Here is an 18697-nt window from a genome sequence, read left to right as displayed (position 1 = left end):
GAAAACTCTGTCACAACATAGAGAATAAGAATGACCATTTACCGTGTGGATCTTGGAAAGTGATGACAGCGGATTGGTCCTCTTCACACATTTCAAGGTCGACAACTTCACCTTCTTTTTCATAGTAGAGATGGAGATGGTCTGAACTGTAATTTGGAGGTATGTTTTCAACTTTCACTTTTGCTGTGATTTCCAGGAGTTTTACTGATAATTCTTTCTGCTTGAATATCTTGTGGCTGATACAGTTTGAGATAAAGTACTCAGTATCTGCCAAATAAGAAAAGGGTAGATTATACGCTTAAGATATTGCTTAGGTTTCAATGACTGAACAAAGATGTGACAATAACAGTGACACTACACCACCCCCAGCCCCCAGTTTTATGGTTTACCTTTTACATTTTGGAAAGTCACTACAGCCATACTGATGTCAGGCAGGATTTCCAGACTGAATCTCTGTGATGCAGTAGGAGAAGCTGAGGTTTGGGCATTCATGATGTTCTCTACCAACATCTCCAGAAATGCCTGGTTCATACTCTCCTGAATGTTTCCCAATACTGCTGAGGTGGATTGCAGCTCTGTCTTATCTGTTGCTGCACTGTCCTCAGGACAGGCCGTTTCTCCATCCCCACTGTCCTCAGGACAGGCCGTTTCTCCATCCCCACTCTCAGGTAAGTCTTTTGGAACAACAGCAGCTGAGGATGAAATGTAAGCAATGCATATCCAACAGGCTTCAGACCAATGTGGACAAACAAAAGTGGGCACAGTTAAATAGCAACATTAAGCCCTGGAAACCTGACAGACAGTAGGAAAAGGAAACATGGAAATAGGATGTGGCATTGCTGTACTTGAATATCGACAACAATATTAATGACAGATGGTTGTAGCTACCGTAGCTGTATCTGATATTGCCCAAACAAGATGACTTTGGGTTTTCTCCCAAATGAGATGAAGTTAGCCATAATACATTTGTTGTTTTTGCAGATTAAGCACGGCACCTATAAAAAGTTAAGATTGTGTGATTACAATCTCAATAAAGGTTGTAAGTATTATATAACAATGTGCATATAGTGTATTTTATTTTTTTAACTAGGCAAGTCAGTTAAGAACAAATTCTTATTTTCAATGACGGCCTAGGAACAACTTCCTTGTTCAGAGGCAGAACAACAGATTTTTCCCTTGTGAGCTCGGGGATTTGAACTTGCAACCTTGATTAAATGGGACCACAATTAAGTGGGACCACAATTATATTTATTTCCCAATGCTCTAACCACTAGGCTATGCTGCCACCCACCATGTAGGCCCAAATTACACTTTACCTGCCTATGCAACTGCCATGTGTATAGGTAACATAGGCGTAGGTATTATGGGACACTAATTAGTAAAGTGGGACCACAATTACAGTGGGGCAAAAAAGTATTTAGTCAGCCACCAATTGTGCAAGTTCACCCACTTAAAAATATGAGAGAGGCCTGTAATTTCCATCATAGGTAAACTTCAACTATGACAGACAAAATGAGAAAAAAAATCCAGAAAATCACATTGTAAGATTTTTAATGAATGTATTTGCAAATGATGGTGGAAAATAAGTATTTGGTCAATAACAAAAGTTTATCTCAATACTTTGTTATATACCCTTTGTTGGCAATGACAGAGGTCAAACGTTTTCTGTAAGTCTTCACAAGGTTTTCACACACTGTTGCTGGTATTTTGGCCCATTCCTCCATGCAGATCTCCTCTAGAGCAGTGATGTTTTGGGGCTGTTGCTGGGCAACACGGACTTTCAACTCCCTCCAAAGATTTTCTATGGGGTTGAGATCTGGAGACTGGCTAGGCCAGTCCAGGACCTTTAAATTCTTCTTACGAAGCCACTCCTTCATTGCCCGGGCGGTGTGTTTGGTGAAAGATCCAGCCACGTTTCATCTTCAATGCCCTTGCTGATGGAAGGAGGTTTTCACTCAAAATCTCACGATACATGGCCCCATTCATTCTTCCCTTTACACGGATCAGTCGTCCTGGTCCCTTTGCAGAAGAACAGCCCCAAAGCATGATGTTTCCACCCCCATGCTTCACAGTAGGTATGGTGTTCTTTGGATGCAACTCAGCATTCTTTGTCCTCCAAACACGAGGAGTTGAGTTTTTACCAAAAAGTTATATTTTGGTTTCATCTGACCATATGACATTCTCCCAATCTTCTTCTGGATCATCCAAATGCTCTCTAGCAAACTTCAGATGGGCCTGGACATGTACTGGCTTAAGCAGGGGGACACGTCTGGTACTGCAGGATTTGAGTCCCTGGCGGCGTAGTGTGTTACTGATGGTAGGCTTTGTTACTTTGGTCCCAGCTCTCTGCAGGTCATTCACTAGGTCCCCCCGTGTGGTTCTGGGATTTTTTCTCACCGTTCTTGTGATCATTTTGACCCCACGGGGTAAGATCTTGCGTGGAGCCCCAGATCGAGGGAGATTATCAGTGGTCTTGTATGTCTTCCATTTCCTAATAATTGCTCCCACAGTTGATTTCTTCAAACCAAGCTGCTTACCTATTGCAGGTTCAGTCTTCCCAGCCTGGTGCAGGTCTACAATTTTGTTTCTGGTGTCCTTTGACAGCTCTTTGGTCTTGGCCATAGTGGAGTTTGGAGTGTGACTGTTTGAGGTTGTGGACAGGTGTCTTTTATACTGATAACAAGTTCAAACAGGTGCCATTAATACAGGTAACGAGTAGAGGACAGAGGAGCCTCTTAAAGAAGAAGTTACAGGTCTGTGAGAGACAGAAATCTTGCTTGTTTGTAGGTGACCAAATACTTATTTTCCACCATAATTTGCAAATAAATAAATTAAAAATCTTACAATGTGATTTTCTGGATTTTTGTTCCTTATTTTGTCTGTCATAGTTGAAGTGTACCTATGACGAAAATTACAGGCCTCTCTCATATTTTTAAGTGGGAGAACTTGCACAATTGGTGGCTGACTAAATACTTTTTTTGCCCCACTGTATATGTGTTTGGACCTGACGAAGGGGTACTGGCAGGTGCCACTGGCAGTGACCTCCTGGGAGAAGACTACCTTCTCCACTACCGGGTTCTGCCTTTCGGGCTCCACGGGGCACGAGCGACCTTTCAGCGACTCATGGACCGTGTCCTGTGGCAGCACATGGAGTACGCAGCTGCTTATCTAGCTGACATCATTGTGCACAGTGACAGTTGGTAGTCACCTCTTTGTAAGTTACAGGCCGTGGTTGATGCGCTAAGGGATGCAGGCCTGACCGCGAACCCCCACAAGTGCAAGCCTGGCTACGCCGAGGTGGAGTACCTGGGATATCAGATCGGGAGGGGAAATGTGAAACCCCAAGGAAAAAAAATAAAATTGCTGCTATTAGGGGATGGCCGGTCCCCCGAACCAAGAGGCAGGTGAGGTCATTCCTGGGGTTAGCAGGGTACTACAGTAGATTTGTATCTACCTTTGCCGCAATTGCTTCTCCCTTCACAGACTGAAAAAAGGCACGATTACTCCAGACAGTGCGATGGATGAAGGACACAGAGGCGACATCCAGACCCTGAAGGATGCGCTATGTTCGCACCCGGTACTCGTCACACTGGACTTCTCAAAAAACCTTCTGGTCCAGACAGACACATCTGACACAGGTGTAGGGACCGTTTTGTCCCAGGAGCAGGAAGGTGAGGAGCACCCCATCATGCATGTCAACAGGAAGCTCCTCTCGAGGGAGAATAAATACTCTATTGTCAAGAAGGAGTGCCTCGCCGTGAAGTGGGCACTGGACACCCTCAAGTATTACCTCCTTGGGAGAAAGTTCACCCTAATCACTGACCATGCCCCCCTTGTGTGGATGGCAAGAGGTAAGGACACATATGACCGTGTCACCCGCTGGTTCCTGTCCTTACAGCGACCAGGAGGTCTACCCCGGGGGATGGTAATAGAGGGGAGGTAGAGATGGTAATAGAGGGGAGGTACGTGAGGTGACGTTGGCTCCCTCTGCTGGGAATACGGGAGCTGGGCAGCCCGACATGGACAGCTCTAAGTGGAGGTAATTAGAGGAAAGTGCCAACCAGCCGTGGAGGCCAAATAAAAGGAGCATGGTGACACACCGTGGGAGAGAATGTGGAGAGACCGACACCAAGCAAAAGTAGAGAAGAAGGACTGAGCGAAACCTATGTGATTTTCTTTGTTTTATTCATTTTCTGTTTTAGTAAAGTTGTTTTTGCGGACGAAAGCCTCCCATTTCTGTGGCAATCTCTGCACGCTCAACCCAACACCTCACATTTTACCACAATATATTAACTCAGAAAAAAAAGAAAAGTCTCTTTTTCAGGACCCTGTGTTTCAAAGATAAATCGTAAATATCCAAATAACTTCACAGGTCTTCATTGTAAAGGGTTTAAACACTGTTTCCCATGCTTGTTCAATGAACCATAAACAATTCATGAACATGCACCTGTGGAACAGTCGTTAAGACACTAACAGATGGTAGGCAATTAAGATCACAGTTATGAAAACTTAGGACACTAAAGAGGTCTTTCTACTGACTCTGAAACACACCAAAAGAAAGATGCCCAACACGTTGTTTCATTGTTTTGCAATGACACAGAGCACATGGAGTGGAATGTTGGTTTAAAACAGGTTCTAGATGTCTGGTCCATTAATTGAATCATGACTGAAATGGGAGATGAGTCAGAGGGGACTCTAACATTAACATACTTGTTATAAAACCCCCTAAAAATATATATTGCTGCCATCTGTCAAAATAATTTCCATAGTTGAAAAACATCTATATCATCGTTCATGGAAATTAAAATGTATAGTTAAGCTGATGATATCCTTACATATTTAAAGTTGAGAGGACTTGAAATAAAAAGTTGAGTCAACTTTTAAAAAGATCTATGGAACCAGCTGCAAAATAATTTTCTAGTTCTCTCAACTTTGGCAAATGTGTTGAGACAACTCAGGAATGTGTTATTGTAGAATTTTCCTTCCACAAAGTTCAGTAAGGCTGTTTGCCTTGATTTTTTAAAGTTGACTGAACTTCCAAATGCTTTCAGTGTGCATGAATATTACACTAGGCATCCGTATATATGTCCAAAGTTGAATGAGATCTATTGAATAACCCTTGGATCAATCTGTTTTGACTGATATAAAATCTAAGTGGACAGACCTTACATTCCAGCCAACAGGCATATCAGTAAGGCAACAGGCATATCAGAAAGGCAACAGGCATATCAGAAAGGCAACCACTCCCATAATATCCCATGAGTCCCCATGTTAATTATTTGTAAAAGGTGATGACATTCTCTTGCAATAAGACATATTTCTAATTAAGCAATACAGCTCAAGGAGGTGTGGTATATTTTTTTTATTTTATTTTACTAGATAAGTCAGTTAAGAACAAATTCTTACTTTCAAGCTCTGGGATTTGAACTTGCAACCTTTCGGTTACTAGTCCAATGCTCTAACCACTAGGCTACCCTGCCACCCACAATATATGGCCAATATACCACGACTAAGGATTGTTCTTAAGCTTGACACAAGGGATTGCTTGGATACAGTCATTAGCCGTGAAATAGCCACAAACCTCTGAGGTGCCTTATTGCTATTATAAACTGGTTACCAACATAATTATTTTTCATTTTTTGTCATACCCGTGGTATATGGTTTGATATACCACGGCTTTCAACAGTCAGCATTCAGGGCTCAAACCACCCAGTTTATAATACAATCATTTACAATAACCCTAACCCTCTTCCATATTGACCTAAAGTTAAATGTTTTGTACTTACGTTGTTTGCTTGAGTTGACAGCAGATGGTATTTCCTAAACATAAAAATCATGTGTTAAGTTTGATGGGGCTTGTCCACAGAATATATAGTACCAGTCAAAAGTTTGGACAGACAAGGGTTTTTCTTTATTTTTACTATTTTCTACATTGCAGAATAATAGTGAAGACATCAAAACTATGAATTAACACATATGGAATCATGTAGTAACTCAAAGTGTTAAATCAAAATATATTTTATATGAGATTCTTCGAAGTAGCCATCCTTTGCATTGATGACAGTTTTGCACACTCTTGGCATTCTTTCAACAAACTTCATGAGGAAGTCACCTGGAATGCATTTCAATTTGTGAGAATATTTTCCTTCTTAATGCGTTTGAGCAAATAAGTTGTGTTGTGCCAAGGTACGGGTGGTACAGTTGAAGTCGGAAGTTTACATACACTTAGGTTGGAGTCATTAAAAATCGTTATTCAACAAATCCACAAATTTCTTGTTATCAAACTATAGTTTTGGCAAGTCGGTTAGGACATCTACTTTGTGCATGACAAGTAATTTTTCCAACAATTGTTTACAGAGATTATTTCACTGTATCACAATTCCAGTGGGCCAGAAGTTTACATACACTAAGTTGACTGTGCCTTTAAACAGCTTGGAAAATTCCAGAAAATTATGTCATGGCTTTAGAAGCTTCTGATAGGCTAATTGACATAATTTGAGTCAATTGGAGATGCACCTGTGGATGTATTTCAAGGCCTACCTTCAAACTCAGTGCCTCTTTGCTTTACATCATGGGAAAATCAAAAGAAATCAGCCAAGATTTTATTAAAACCTTCCCCAACCAGAAACCGTGGATTGATGGCAGCATTCGCACAAAAATGAAAGCGCAAACCACTGCTTTTAATCACGGCAAGGCGACCGGAAACATGACTGAATACAAACAGTGTAGCTATTCCCTCTGCAAGGCAATCAACAAGTTAAGTGTCAGTATAGATGTAACGGATGTGAAACGGCTAGCTTAGTTAGCGGTGGTGCGCGCTAAATAGCGTTTCAATCGGTGACATCACTTGCTCTGAGACCTTGAAGTAGTGGTTCCCCTTGCTCTGCAAGGGCCGTGGCTTTTGTGGAGCGATGGGTAATGATGCTTCGTGGGTGACTGTTGTGTGCAGAGGGTCCCTGGTTCGCGCGCGGGTATGGGCGAGGGGACTGTCTAAAGTTCTACTGTTACATAGAGACAAAGTACAGTCGCAATTCAACGACTCAGACACGAGACATATGTGGCAGGGTCTACAGTCAATCACGGATTACAAAAAGAAAACAAGCCCCGTCGCGGACACCGATGTCTTGCTCCCAGACAAACTAAACAACTTCATTGCTCGCTTCGAGGACAATACAGTGCCACCGACATAGCCCGCTACCAAAACTTGCGGGCTCTCCTTCCCTGCAGCCAACGTGAGTAAAACATTTAAACGTATTAAACCTCGCAGGGCTGCCGGCCCAGACAGCATCCCTAGCCGCATCCTCAAAGCTTGCGCAGGCCAGCTGGCTGGTGTGTTTACGGACATATTCAATCAATCCCTGTCCCAGTCTGCTGTTCCCACATGCTTCAAGAGTGCCACCAAAGTTCCTGTTCCCAAAAGGCTAAGGTAAGTCGTTTAGCTAAGGTAACTGAGCTAAACGACTATTGCCCCGTAGCACTCACTTCCATCATCATGGAGTGCTTTGAGACAAACTGAAATGGTCCACCCACATAGACAGCGTGGTGAAGAAGGCGCAACATCTCAAGACATCAGTTAGGAATTTAAAGCATACTTCCAAAGTTGTGGCAAAATGGCTTAAGGACAAAAAGTCAAGGTAGTGGAGTGGCCATCACAAAGACCTGACCTCAATCCTATAGAAAAATGTGTGGGCAGATCTGAAAAAGCGTGTGCGGGCAAGGAGGCCTACAAACCTGACTCAGTTACACCACCTCTGTCAGGAGGAATGGGCCAAAATTCACCCAACTGGTTGTGGGAATCTTGTGGAAGGCTACCCGAAATGTTTGACCCAAGTTTAAATTGTTTAAGGCAATGCTACCAAATACTAAGGTGTATATAGAAGATAGCCCTATTTGGTAAAATACCTAGTCCATATTGGCAAGAACAGCTCAAATATGCAAAGAGAAATGACAGCACATCATTACTTTAAGACATGAAGGTCAGTCAATCTGGAAAATTTCAAGAACTTAAGATTTCTTCAAGTGCAGTTACAAAAACCATCAGGCACCATGATAAAACTGGCTCTCATGAGGTCCGCCACAGGAAAGGAGGACCCATAGTTACCTCTGCTGCAGAGAATAAGTTCATTAGAGTTAACTGCACCTCAGATTTCAGCCCAAATGAATGTAACAGACACATGTCAACATCAACTGTTCAGAGAAGACTGCATACGGCATTAATCAGGACTTCATGGTCGAATTGCTGAAAACAAAAACACTAGTAAAAGGACGCCTATATAAAGAAGAGACTTGCTTGGGCCAAAAAACACAAGCAATGGACACCAGACTGGTGGAAATCTGTCCTTTGGTCCAAATTTAAAATTTTTGTATCCAACTGCTGTGTCTTTGTGAGACACGGAGTAGTTGAACAGATAATCTCCTTATGTGTGGTTCCCACCGTGAAGCAAGGAGGAGGAGGTGTGATGGTGTTTTGCTGGTGACACTGTCAGTGATTTTTCTTTAAATTCAAGGCACACAGCATTCTGCAGCGATACGCCATCCCATCTGGTTGTTTTTCAACAGACTGTGTAAGGGCTATTTGACCAAGGAAAGTGATGGAGTCCTGCATCAGATGACCTAGCCTCCACAATCACGTGAAGTCAACCCAATTGAGATGGTTTGGGATGAGTTGGACTGCAGAGTGAATGAAAAGCAGCCAACAAGTGCTCAGCATATGTGGGAACTCCTTCAAGACAGTTGGTTGAGAAAATGTGTCACACCCTGATCTGTTTCGCCGGTCTTTGTGCTTGTGTCCAGCCCCCTCAAGGTGTCACCCATCTGTCCCATTATCCCTTGTGTATTTATACCTGTGTTCTCTGTCTGTTGCCAGTTTGTCTCGTCAGGTTCTTACCAGCATGCTTTCCCGTTTCTCAAGTTCTTCCCTTCTGACCATTCTGTTTGATCTGACCCCGAGCCTGCCTGCCGTCCTGTACCTGCCTGACTCCGACCTGATCACGAACCTCTGCCTGTCCTCAACCTGCCCTTTGCCTGCCCCGTGATTATAATAAAGTATCTGAGAACTGTACTATCCACCTCCTGTGTCTGCATATGGGTCATATCCTGAGTTGTGATAGAATACCAAGAGTGTGCAAAGCTGTCATCAAGTCCAAGGAGTGGCTAATTTGAAGAACCTCAAATATATATATTTGGATTTGTTTAACACTTTTTTGGTTACTGCATGATTCCATATGTGTTATTTCATAGTTTTGATGTCTTCACTATTATTCTACCCAGTTAGAAAATATTAAAACTAAAAACCCTGAATGAGTATGTGTCCAAACTTTTGACTGGTACTGTACATGTAATCCAGCAAATCTTTAGTAAAACACATTTACTGTCAATATCACACTACTGTATATACGATTCAGAACAAAAGACAGCAGCAGTGAATGTGGCCTTGAAGCTGTTAGAGGGTTGGAAATGCATGCTTGAATAGTGGCCGCATTCCAGGGAGACGACTTTGCAGACGCCTATCAGATCACACAACTCCTGGATAGGTGTTGAACATTTATTTTCTTTCTTTTTTATTTCACCTTTATTTAACCAGGTAGGCTGGTTGAGAACAAGTTCTCATTTACAACTGCGACCTGGCCAAGATAAAGCACAGAGTTACACATGGAGTAAACAAGAAACAAGCCAATAATACAAACAAGTCAATGACACAGTAGGAAAACAATAAAGTTTATATACAATGTGTGCAATAGGCATTAGGAGGTAGGAAATAAATAGGCCATAGGAGCGAATAATTATAATTTAGCAGATTAACACTGGAGTGATAAATGAGCAGATGATGATGTGCAAAGTAGCAGATAATTAAATAAAATAAAAACAGTATGGGGATGAGGTAGGTAGATTGGGTGGGCTATTTACAGATGGACTATGTACAGCTGCAGCGATCGGTTAGCTGCTCAGATAGTTTATGTTTAAAGTTGGTGAGGGAAATAAGTCTCCATCTGCAGCAATTTTTGCAATTCGTTCCAGTCACTGGCAGCAGAGAACTGGAAGGAAAGGCGGCCAAATGAGGTGTTCGCTTTGGGGATGATCAGTGAGATATACCTTCTGGAACGTGTGCTACGGGTGGGTGTTGTTATCGTGACCAGTGAACTGAGATAAGGCGGAGCTTTACCTAGCATAGACTTGTAGATGACCTGGAGCCAGTGGGTCTGGTGATGAATATGTAGTGAGGGCCAGCCGACTAGAGCATACAGGTCGCAATGGTGGGTGGTATAAGGTGATTTGGAATCAAAACAGATGGCACTGTGATAGATTGCATCCAGTTTGCTGAGTAGAGTATTGGAAGCTATTTTGTAGATGACATCGCCGAAGTCGAGGATCGGTAGGATAGTCAGTTTTACTAGGGTAAATTTGGCGGAGTGAGTGAAGGAGGCTTTGTTGCAAAATAGAAAGCCGATTCTAGATTTGATTTTGGATTGGAGATGTTTAATATGAGCCTGGAAGGAGAGTTTACAGTCTAACCAGACACCTAAGTATTTATAGTTGTCCACATATTTTTAGGTCGGAACCGTCCAGGGTGGTGACGCTAGTCGGGCGGGTGCGGGCAGTGAACGGTTGAAAAGCATGCATTTGGTTTCACTAGCGTTTAAGAGCAGTCGGAGGCCACGGGAGGAATGTTGTATGGCATTGAAGCTCGTTTGGAGGTTAGTTAGCACAGTGTCCAAGGAAGGGCCAGAGGTATACAGAATGGTATTGTCTGCGTAGAGGTGGATCAGGAAATCGCCTGCAGCAAGAGCGACATCATTGATATACACAGAAAAGAGTCAGCCCGGGAATTGAACCCTGTGGTACCCCCATAGAGACTGCCAGAGGTCCGGACAAAATGCCCTTAGATTTGACACAATGAACTCTGTCTGCAAAGTAGTTGGTGAACCAGGCAATGCAGTCATTAGAAAAACCAAGGCTATCGAGTCTGCCGATTAGAATACGGTGATTGACAGTTGAAAGCCTTGGCCAGGTCGACGAAGACGGCTGCACAGTACTGTCTTTTATCGATGGAGGTTATGATATCGTTTAGGACCTTGAGCATGGCTGAGGTGCACCCGTGACCGGCTAGGAAATCGGATTGCACAGCGGAGAAGTTACGGTGGGATTCGAAATGGTCAGTGATCTGTTTATTAACTTGGCTTTCGAAGACTTTAGATAGGTAGTGCAGGATGGATATAGGCCTGTAACAGTTTGGGTCTAGGGTGTCACCTCCTTTGAAGAGGGGGATGACCGCGGCAGCTTTCCAATCTTTAGGGATCTTGGACGATACGAAAGAGAGGTTGAACAGGCTGGTAATAGGGGTTGCAACAATGGCGGCAGATAGTTTTAGAAAGAGAGGGTCCAGATTTTCTAGCCCATCTGATTTGTATGGGTCCAGGTACTGCAGCTCTTTCAGAACATTTGCTATCTGGATTTGGGTGAAGGAGAAGCTGGGGAGGCTTGGGCCAATAGCTGCGGGGAGTGTGGGGGGGAGCTGTTGGCCGGGGTTGGAGTAGCCAGGAGGAAGGCATGGCCAGCCGTTGAGAAATGCTTATTGAAATTTTCGATTAACATGGATTTATCGGTGGTGACTGTGTTACCTAGCTTCAGTGCAGTGGGCAGCTGGGAGGAGGTGCTCTTGTTCTCCATTGACTTTACAGTGTCCCAAAACTTTTTGGAGTTAGAGCTACAGGATGTGATTTTCTCCTTGAAAAAGCTAGCCTTTGCTTTCCTGACTGACTGCGTGTATTCGTTCCTGACTTCTCTGAACAGTTGCATATCGCAGGGACTATTTGATGCTATTGCAGTCCGCCACAGGATGTTTTGGTGCTGGTCAAGGGCAGTCAGGTCTGGAGTGAACCAAGGGCTATATCTGTTCTTAGTTCTGCATTTTTTGAACGGGGCATGCTTATCTAAGTTGGTGAGGAAATAACTTTTAAAGAATGACCAGGCTTCCTCGACTGACGGGATGAGGTCAATATCTTTCCAGGATACCCGGGCCAGGTCGATTAGAAAGTGTTTTAGGGAGCGTTTGACAGTGATGAGGGGTGGTTGTTTGAGCGGACCCATAGCGGATACAGGCAATGAGGCAGTGATCTCTGAGATCCTGATTGAAAACAGTGGAGGTGTATTTGGAGGGCAAGTTGGTCAGGATAATGTCTATGAGGGTGCCCATGTTTACGGATTCAGGTTCTGCTGTTGACATGCATGAAACCAAGGCTTTTTCGATCACAGAAGTCTACAAATGAGGGTGCCTGGGGACACGCAGGGCCTGGGTTTACCTCCACATCACCTTTGGAACAGAGGTGGAGTAGGATGAGGGTACGGCTAAAGGCTATCAAAACTGGTCGCCTAGAGAGTTGGGGACAAAGAATAAAAGAAGCAGATTTCTGGGCGTGGTAGAATAGATTCAGGGTATAATGTGCAGACAGGGTTATGGGGGGGTGCGGGTACAGCGGAGGTAAGCCCAGGCACTGAGTGATGATAAGAGATGTTGTATCTCTGGACATGCTGGTTATAATGGGTGAGATCACCGAATGTGTGTGAGGTGGGACAAAGGAGGTATCAGAGGTATGATGAGTGAACTAGGGGCTCCATTGTAAACTGAAACAATGATAACTAACCTAAACAACAGTATACAAAGCATATTGACATTTGAGAGAGACATACAGCGAGGCATAAAGTAATCACAGGTGTTGATTGGGAGAGCTAGCTAAGACAACAACGGGTGAGACAACAACAGCTAATCAGCTAAAAACAACAGGTAAAATGGCGATGACTGGGCAGAGAGGGTCGGTTAACTACACAAAGAGCCTGAGTTTGCGGCTGGGGCCGACAGATAAACAAAAAATAAACAGAATGGAGTACCGTGATTAATGGACAGTCCAGCAGGCATCAGCTACGTAGATAAGTGATCACAGGGTCCAGGGGGCAGCAATAGATGGAACAGGGAAGCAGTGGAGTAGTCGCTAGCACGCGGGCGACAAGGCGTTTAAAGTTAGTAGCCCGGGGCTAGTAGAAGCGTCTGCTACGAGGTCGGACGGAGGCCGGTTGAAGGCACAGCGGATGGAGTATTCGTCGGCAGACCAGTCGTGGTGGTGCGGCGGGGCGCCGTGTTGACAAAGGATCCAAGCCAGATGGCGAAAGAGGTGTTGTAGTAATTTAGTTTGCGCCCTGCTCACGGCTAACTGGTGCTAGCTTTGGGGCAGGGGCATTAGCCACTTTAGCCACTCGGTAGCAGCGGTGATCCGGTGCCAAGGTCCAGAGCTTAAGGCAAGGATCCGGTGTAGTAGTGTGTTCTAGCCGTGTTTTGCGTATGCAACCAGGTGATGAATGCATGTACCCAGGAGACAACAACCTTGCCTCAGAGCCAGCTCCTTCTTGGCCTCTTGGTCAGCAAATCCAAGTGGATTATTGTTAGTTCAAAGTGGTGACCCCAAAACAAAGATATATAAAAACAAAACAACAAAGAGGCTAAACTAAAGAGGGTAAGTAACAAAAAAACAACAACAACACTGGCTGGACGAGAGGCCTCTGGCCAAAGGTGAACAACTGAGTAGGCCCGTGAGGTGGGCCTCAGGGATAGCTTCGGTACTGGGTAACTCGGAGGTTGCTAGCTAGCTGTGAAGATCAGGAGTAATCGTCCAGGGATTACGGCAGTAATCCGGCGTTGTAGTGGAGAGACAGTCCGATACTGGTAGGCTGGCGAGTATTATGCTGGCAAAAAAAAAGGCTGGTATCTGTGCAGCAGGTAAAGCCCGCTAGTAGCGGTTAACAATGACTAAATAGCTTGCACACTAATTAGCTGGTTAGCTTCTGATGGCTAGGTGGTTCTTGCTATAAGGTCTAAAAATAAAAAATAATAGCGGTTCCGAATCACATTGGGTGAGGCAGGTTACCGGAAGGTATAATTGAACTAAAATGGAAGAGAGATTGAAAATAAAATTGAAATATATACAAAAAAGACGAAAAATACACAAGTACACGAGAGGATGAACAAAACACATCTGCACTGCTACGCCATCTTGGATGAACATATCCAGTAACCACATCATATGATATAGCAATCTGATGCCTGACTGTGCAGATGATGTCTGCAATACTGTCTGCCTGGAATGCAACCACTATCAGGGAGGGGCCAAGCTTACCTGTGCAATTGTGACCTCATCTGATGGTAGACGAAGATTCAGTTTAAGCACACCTTGATCCAACTTGATCTTGTGTTCTTGCTTTTCAAGAACCATCTGCCTCACTGTGTGTGGAAAAGAAAATTACTTTTGCCTTGTACTAAAGCTTCAAAGTTTGAAACTAGTAAATAAAAATCACAGACGTGGGACTGTTCAGTATAATATCAAATTGTTACTTCAGGGGAGAGGAATTTGTAGCAATTCCCCTCAGATTAAAGACATTCTGAGATTTGAAAAAGAGCAAAATGGTGTCCATGTCACTTGCTTTGTTATAAAGATGAGCAATGGGGCCAAATGTACCCCTTCTCAAATTCATAGACAGCATTCTATATGCAAAGACAGAGTCATCCAACAGATAGTATTACCCATGTTTATAATATTATGTAGAATGAGGGATATCTTGAAAGATTTTTTATCACTGTTTATACAAGGGAATTATAGTCTGTATTAAACAATTCAATAATATATGTCTTATTGATCACTATCTTTGTGTATATGGTATTAACCCATTCAGGATGCAGCGTATAATTGCATTGAAATTATATTATTATTATTGTCATTATTATTAATATTAAGCCTAACTACATGGTCTGTAACCTGATTTGGTGTGTGCATAAATGAGAGGTAAGCGTATGCGACCAGGTGATGAATGCATGTACCCAGGAGACAACAACCTTGCCTCAGAGCCAGCTCCTTCTTGGCCTCTTGGTCAGCAAATCTAAGTGGATTATTGTTAGTTCAAAGTGGTGACCCCAAAACAAAGATATATAAAAACAAAACAACAAAGAGGCTAAACTAAAGAGGGTAAGTAACAAAAAAACAACACCAACACTGGCTGGACGAGAGGCCTCTGGCCACAGAATGCCAATCATCTTGATGCTACCAGCTGTTATGCTTATTAGGCTTCTTGGCAGAGCACAGCCTGTGACCTGGTTGGTGCTGTCACCTGGGGATTGAGTGTTGACCTGAGTGTGTGGAAGTTTTCTTGTCTATGTCCTAACACTAAACTTCCGCCCCATATCATAACATCTATTATTATTATTAATAATGAATGTTACCAAGTACAAGGACATTCTTCACTGGAAAGTACCATGTAATGTGTTGGTCCCATGTTGCGCAAGCTGAAATAAAATATCCCAGAAATGTTCCATATGCCAAAATGCTTCTCTATCATATTTTGTACATCCTGTTAGTGAGCATTTCTCCTCTGCCAATATAATCCATCCACTTGAAAGATGTGGCATATCAAAAAGCTGCTTAAACAGCATGATCCTTACACAGGTGCACCTTGTGCTGGGGACAATAAAAAGCCACTAAAATGTGCAGCTTTGTCACACAACACAATGCCACAGATGTGAGCGTGCAATTGGCATGCTGATTGCAGGAATGTTCAGCAGAGCTATTGCCAGAGAATTTAATGTCAAGTTCTTTATCATAAGCTGCCTCCAAGGTCGTTTTAGAAAATTTGGCAGTACCTCCAACCAGCCTTATAACCGCAGACCGCAGATATGGCGTTGAGTGAGTGAGCAGTTTGCTGATGTCAACGTTGTGAACAAAGTGCCCCACGATGGCAGTTGGGTTATGGTATGGGCAGGCATAAGCTACGGACAACGAACACAATTGCATTTTATTGATGGTAATATGAATGCACAGAGATACCGTGACGAGACCCTGAGGCCCATTGTCCTGCCATTCGTCCGCCACCATCCCTTCATGTTTCAGCATGATAATGCACAGCCCCATGCAAGGTTCTGTACACAATTCCTGGAAGGAGAAAATGTCCCAGGTCTTCCATGGCCTGTATACTCACCAGACATGTCACCCATTAAGCATGTTTGGGATGCTCTGGATTGACATGTACGACAGGATTTTCCAGTTCCTGACAATATCCAACAACTTTACACAGCCATTGAAGAGGAGTGGGACAACATTCCACGTTCCACAATCAACTCTATGCGAAGGAGCTGCGTCGCACTGCATGAGGCAAATGATGGTCACACCAGATACTGACTGGTTTTCTGATCCACACCCCTACCTTTTTTTAAGGTATCTGTGACCAACAGATGCATATCTGTTTTCCCAATCATGTGAAATCCATAGATTAGGGTCTAATTTATTTATTTAAATGGAGTGATTTCTTTATATGAACCGAGACTCAGTAAAATCTTTGAAATTGATGCATGTTGCATTTATAGTTTTATTCAGTATATTTACATAATGTGATTTTAGTGCCAAAGATCATATTTTTTCATAACCCTGTTAGGAGTTGATGTTATTCTTCAATAACACAGACCCTAAAGCAAATCAGGGGGAGAAAAATAGGTTTGTTCAAAGAGATCAAATCATAGTTGTTATGCTGGGAAGCAGCATGATGGTAGATGTTTATTATTCCCTGTCCTCGATGGTTTCTCCTTTGAACAAAGAGACAGGATGTAGTTTATAACCCAACCCTAGCCAGTGGTAGACCAATTAGAATTCCATGCAGTAAAATTGGACCAATGGCCAAATAACAAGTATCCCGTTTCAGGCTCAATGCATAGACAATTCTGCCCAATGAGAACTTGCCACATGTAGCTATGAGTCCTGGACTTAAATTCCTCCAGTGTCCCTGACCCATTAATCTTCAGTTCCCCATTACAGAAAAACAACTAGTTTCACTTTCGCTTCTTGCTCTATTCATAATGAGAACAAAATGTTACAAAAGAACAAGTCATTCAAACACTATATGGCCAAAAGTATGTGGACACGCGTTCAAATGAGTGGATTCAGCTATTCCAGCCACACCTGTGGCTGACAGGTGAATAAAATCGAGCACACAGCCATGCAATCTATATCAGTCTCCAGACTTCAAACCTATTGAAAACCAGTGGTTTGAATTGAAGAGGGCAGTCCATAGGCACAGACAAAGGATATCAAGGATCTGAAAAGACTCCATATCGAGGAATGGTCTATGATCCCTCATAATGTCTTCTCTAATCTCATAAAATATTTTAGAAAATTGGTCCTGAGCCAGCTCCTTCTTGATCGGCCAGTTCAAGCAGATAATTTTTTGTTCAGAGTTCGTGACCCAAAATAAACATGTATTAAAAGGAAATAACAAAGAGGCATGCAAGTAAATAAATACAATTAAAATAGAGAGCAGCTCGCTTACTAATTAACAATATAACATTATACAATATCTTAACTTGTTTTTCAGGTTTATCATGGTTTTTCTTAAAGATAAACAAGCTGAGCTCATGATGTATAGGTCTGCCAAGTATGCTCAAAGTGAAACTAGAAAGAACATGCAACACGTGTATAATATTTAAATACAGTTTCACTTTCTATTTGAAATCATGTGCAAAATGTTAGTGTGTAATGAAAAACTTTTGTTTTACAAGAACAGTGTCATGCCCTACAGTAGTTTAAAAAATAGCAATGCTGATTTACATAAGGTTTTCTCATTTGAATGGAATGACAATCAAGGGCTTCTTACTTGGTATTATTTCATATTTTATGTATTTTTAGATTAACATAACAGCCTTTTGTCTTTACTTTCCATTATTTAGAATATCTATGATAAAAGATCATAACCTAATTTGTGGAAAAAATTACTGGCCTTTTTATAACTTACCCTCTGCAGTCCGGAACCACACAACTGCTCCTTGTCCTTTTGAGATTTCATATTCAACTAGACAATCACCGCCGTTGGATGACTTTTTACTTTGAAAATATTTAACCAACTTGTTTTTAAGTTTAGGAATATCTGGGTTTCCTTCGAGCTCAACAAGCACGGAAAATAAGTATGATTCTGCCATTGCTGCTGGACACGAACTGAACAAATTTACTGCAGGGTGGGTGTCTTGGTTCTAGTTTCACTTTCGCTTCTTGCTCTATTCATAATGAGAACAAAATGTTACAAAAGCGCAAGTCATTCAAACACCACATGGCCAAAGGTATGTTAACACCTGTTCAAATGAGTGGATTCAGCTTTTCCAGCCACACCTGTTGCTGACAGGTGAATAAAATCGAGCACACAGCCATGCAATCTTCATAGACAATCATTGGCAGTAGAATGGCCCGTATTGAGGAGCTCAGTGACATTCAACGTGGCACCGTCATAGGATGCCACTTTTACAACAAGTCAGTTTGTCAAATTTCTGGCCTGTTAGAGCAGCCCCTGTCAACTGTAAGTGCTTCTAGGAGCAACAATGGCTCAGCCAGCCGTGAAGTGGTAGGCCACACATGTTCACAGAATGGGAACACTGTCAAGTTCTGACCTTAGTTCCTTTGTTATGTCTTTGTTTTAGTTTGGTCAGGGCGTGAGTTGGGGTGGGTAGTCTATGTTCTTTTTTCTATGTTGTGTTTATGTGTTTGGCCTGGTATGGTTCTCAGTCAGAGGCAGGTGTCTTTCGTTGTCTCTGATTGAGAATCATACTTAGGTAGCCTTTTCCCACCTGTGTTTGGTGGTTGATTATTTTCTGTTTTAGCGTTTTACGCACCTTACAGGACTG

General features: G+C 42.8%; 1 protein-coding gene across 3 annotated transcripts in view; it reads right to left on the bottom strand.

The window, feature by feature from the left end:
* Positions 1-18132, bottom strand: part of LOC139402058 (protein mono-ADP-ribosyltransferase PARP14-like) — a 28662-nt gene extending 10530 nt beyond the window's left edge. For 2 of the 3 annotated variants that reach the window (XM_071146121.1, XM_071146123.1), the window contains exons 1-5: positions 17818-18132; positions 14166-14269; positions 5787-5820; positions 390-692; positions 43-267 (exon numbers count right to left, since the gene is read on the bottom strand). In XM_071146121.1, the coding sequence (XP_071002222.1) occupies positions 43-267; positions 390-692; positions 5787-5820; positions 14166-14269; positions 17818-18001 (850 nt within the window). In that variant the 5' untranslated portion in view covers positions 18002-18132. The remainder of the gene's footprint in view (positions 1-42; positions 268-389; positions 693-5786; positions 5821-14165; positions 14270-17817) is intronic. The other variant, XM_071146124.1, reaches the window with a different exon arrangement.
* Positions 18133-18697: the final 565 nt, after the last annotated feature.

Source organism: Oncorhynchus clarkii, unplaced genomic scaffold (genome assembly GCF_045791955.1).
Source record: "Oncorhynchus clarkii lewisi isolate Uvic-CL-2024 unplaced genomic scaffold, UVic_Ocla_1.0 unplaced_contig_572_pilon_pilon, whole genome shotgun sequence".
In the NCBI taxonomy this organism is placed as follows: domain Eukaryota; kingdom Metazoa; phylum Chordata; class Actinopteri; order Salmoniformes; family Salmonidae; genus Oncorhynchus; species Oncorhynchus clarkii.
The sequence above is the reverse complement of the archived record's forward strand: the minus strand, read 5'-3'. Positions and strand labels throughout refer to the sequence as shown.